The sequence below is a fragment of the Otolemur garnettii genome, unplaced genomic scaffold, assembly GCF_000181295.1.
Source record: "Otolemur garnettii isolate 467f Iridium unplaced genomic scaffold, OtoGar3 scaffold00012, whole genome shotgun sequence".
NCBI classification, from domain to species: domain Eukaryota; kingdom Metazoa; phylum Chordata; class Mammalia; order Primates; family Galagidae; genus Otolemur; species Otolemur garnettii.
In genome coordinates, this window is record NW_003852407.1 from 28295077 (window position 1) to 28296092 (window position 1016).

Below are 1016 nucleotides of genomic sequence, written 5' to 3' on the forward strand. Positions count from 1 at the left end.
AAGTTACTTGCAACTTTTATCTTTTTGGGCAAGAGTTTCTTTAAATAGAAAAGATATGTTAATGAATATGTCAGTCTCTCCTTATCCAAAGTTCATCTTTGTGGGTTTCAGTTACCTGCAGGCAACTGAGGTCCAAAAGTAGGTGAATACAGTACATTAAGAGAAAGAGAAAGAATACATTCACATAACTTTTTAAATTATTTTTTTAATAAAAAAATTGTATTTACTTAGAAGCATTCAGAATGTCAACAAAACAGCTGCAACTTTTTTTTTTTTTGCAATTACAGAGTGGTATTCAGTTAACAGAACAACAATTATTTCGTATAAGCTGCATCAGAGACAACTGAAGATGAAAAAACTACCATCTCCATATATAACTAATTTGTGCTGTGCACCAACAAGAACCTGCTTTAAATTTCCATGCCAATTTACAACCCCCATACTGTACCAGGCAAGGTTAGTGGCTACTGAAAATACCACCAGGACAGGGGTATCTAAAGACACATTCAGTAGTGTGTTAACTATACAAAAAAAGACACTGTACAGTTTAAAAACAAATCTTACACAGCCTTACATTTCAATTTTTTTCTTTAAAAGGAGTGAGTTGTGTACAGGGGGGTTAAATGCTTTATAGACAAGAAAAAAAAACTGCGCTAGAACCAACTTATTCATCATCATCTTCTTCTTCATCTTCCTCCTCCTCTTCATCCTCTTCACCTTCCTCATCTTCCTCCTCTTCCTTCTTTTTCTTGCTTTTTTCAGCCTTGGTGACTCCCTTTTTCGCGGCATCAGGCTTTCCTTTAGCTTGGTCTGCAGCAATATCCTTTTCGTATTTTTCCTTCAGCTTTGCAGCCTTCTTTTCATAAGGCTGCTTGTCATCTGCAGCAGTGTTATTCCACATCTCTCTCAGCTTCTCTGCAACATCACCAATGGATTGGCCAGGATGTTCTCCTTTGATTTTTGGGCAATACTCCGAACAGAACAAGAAAAAGGCCGAAGGAGGCCTCTTGGGTGCA

General features: G+C 37.2%; 1 protein-coding gene across 1 annotated transcript; it reads right to left on the bottom strand.

Annotated features, from left to right (window-relative positions):
- Window positions 1-207: 207 nt before the first annotated feature.
- Window positions 208-1010, bottom strand: LOC105886504 (high mobility group protein B1-like). Its single transcript, XM_012802087.1, has one exon. It carries the CDS (start codon window positions 899-901, stop codon window positions 665-667), a length of 237 nt encoding a protein of 78 aa, XP_012657541.1. The 5' UTR covers window positions 902-1010; the 3' UTR covers window positions 208-664.
- Between the last annotated feature and the right edge of the window lie 6 nt (window positions 1011-1016).

What these genes read in the sequence shown, in the direction of transcription:
- LOC105886504 (XM_012802087.1), bottom strand. Translation starts at nt 901, where the DNA reads ATGTGGAATAACACTGCTGCAGATGACAAGCAGCCTTATGAAAAGAAG.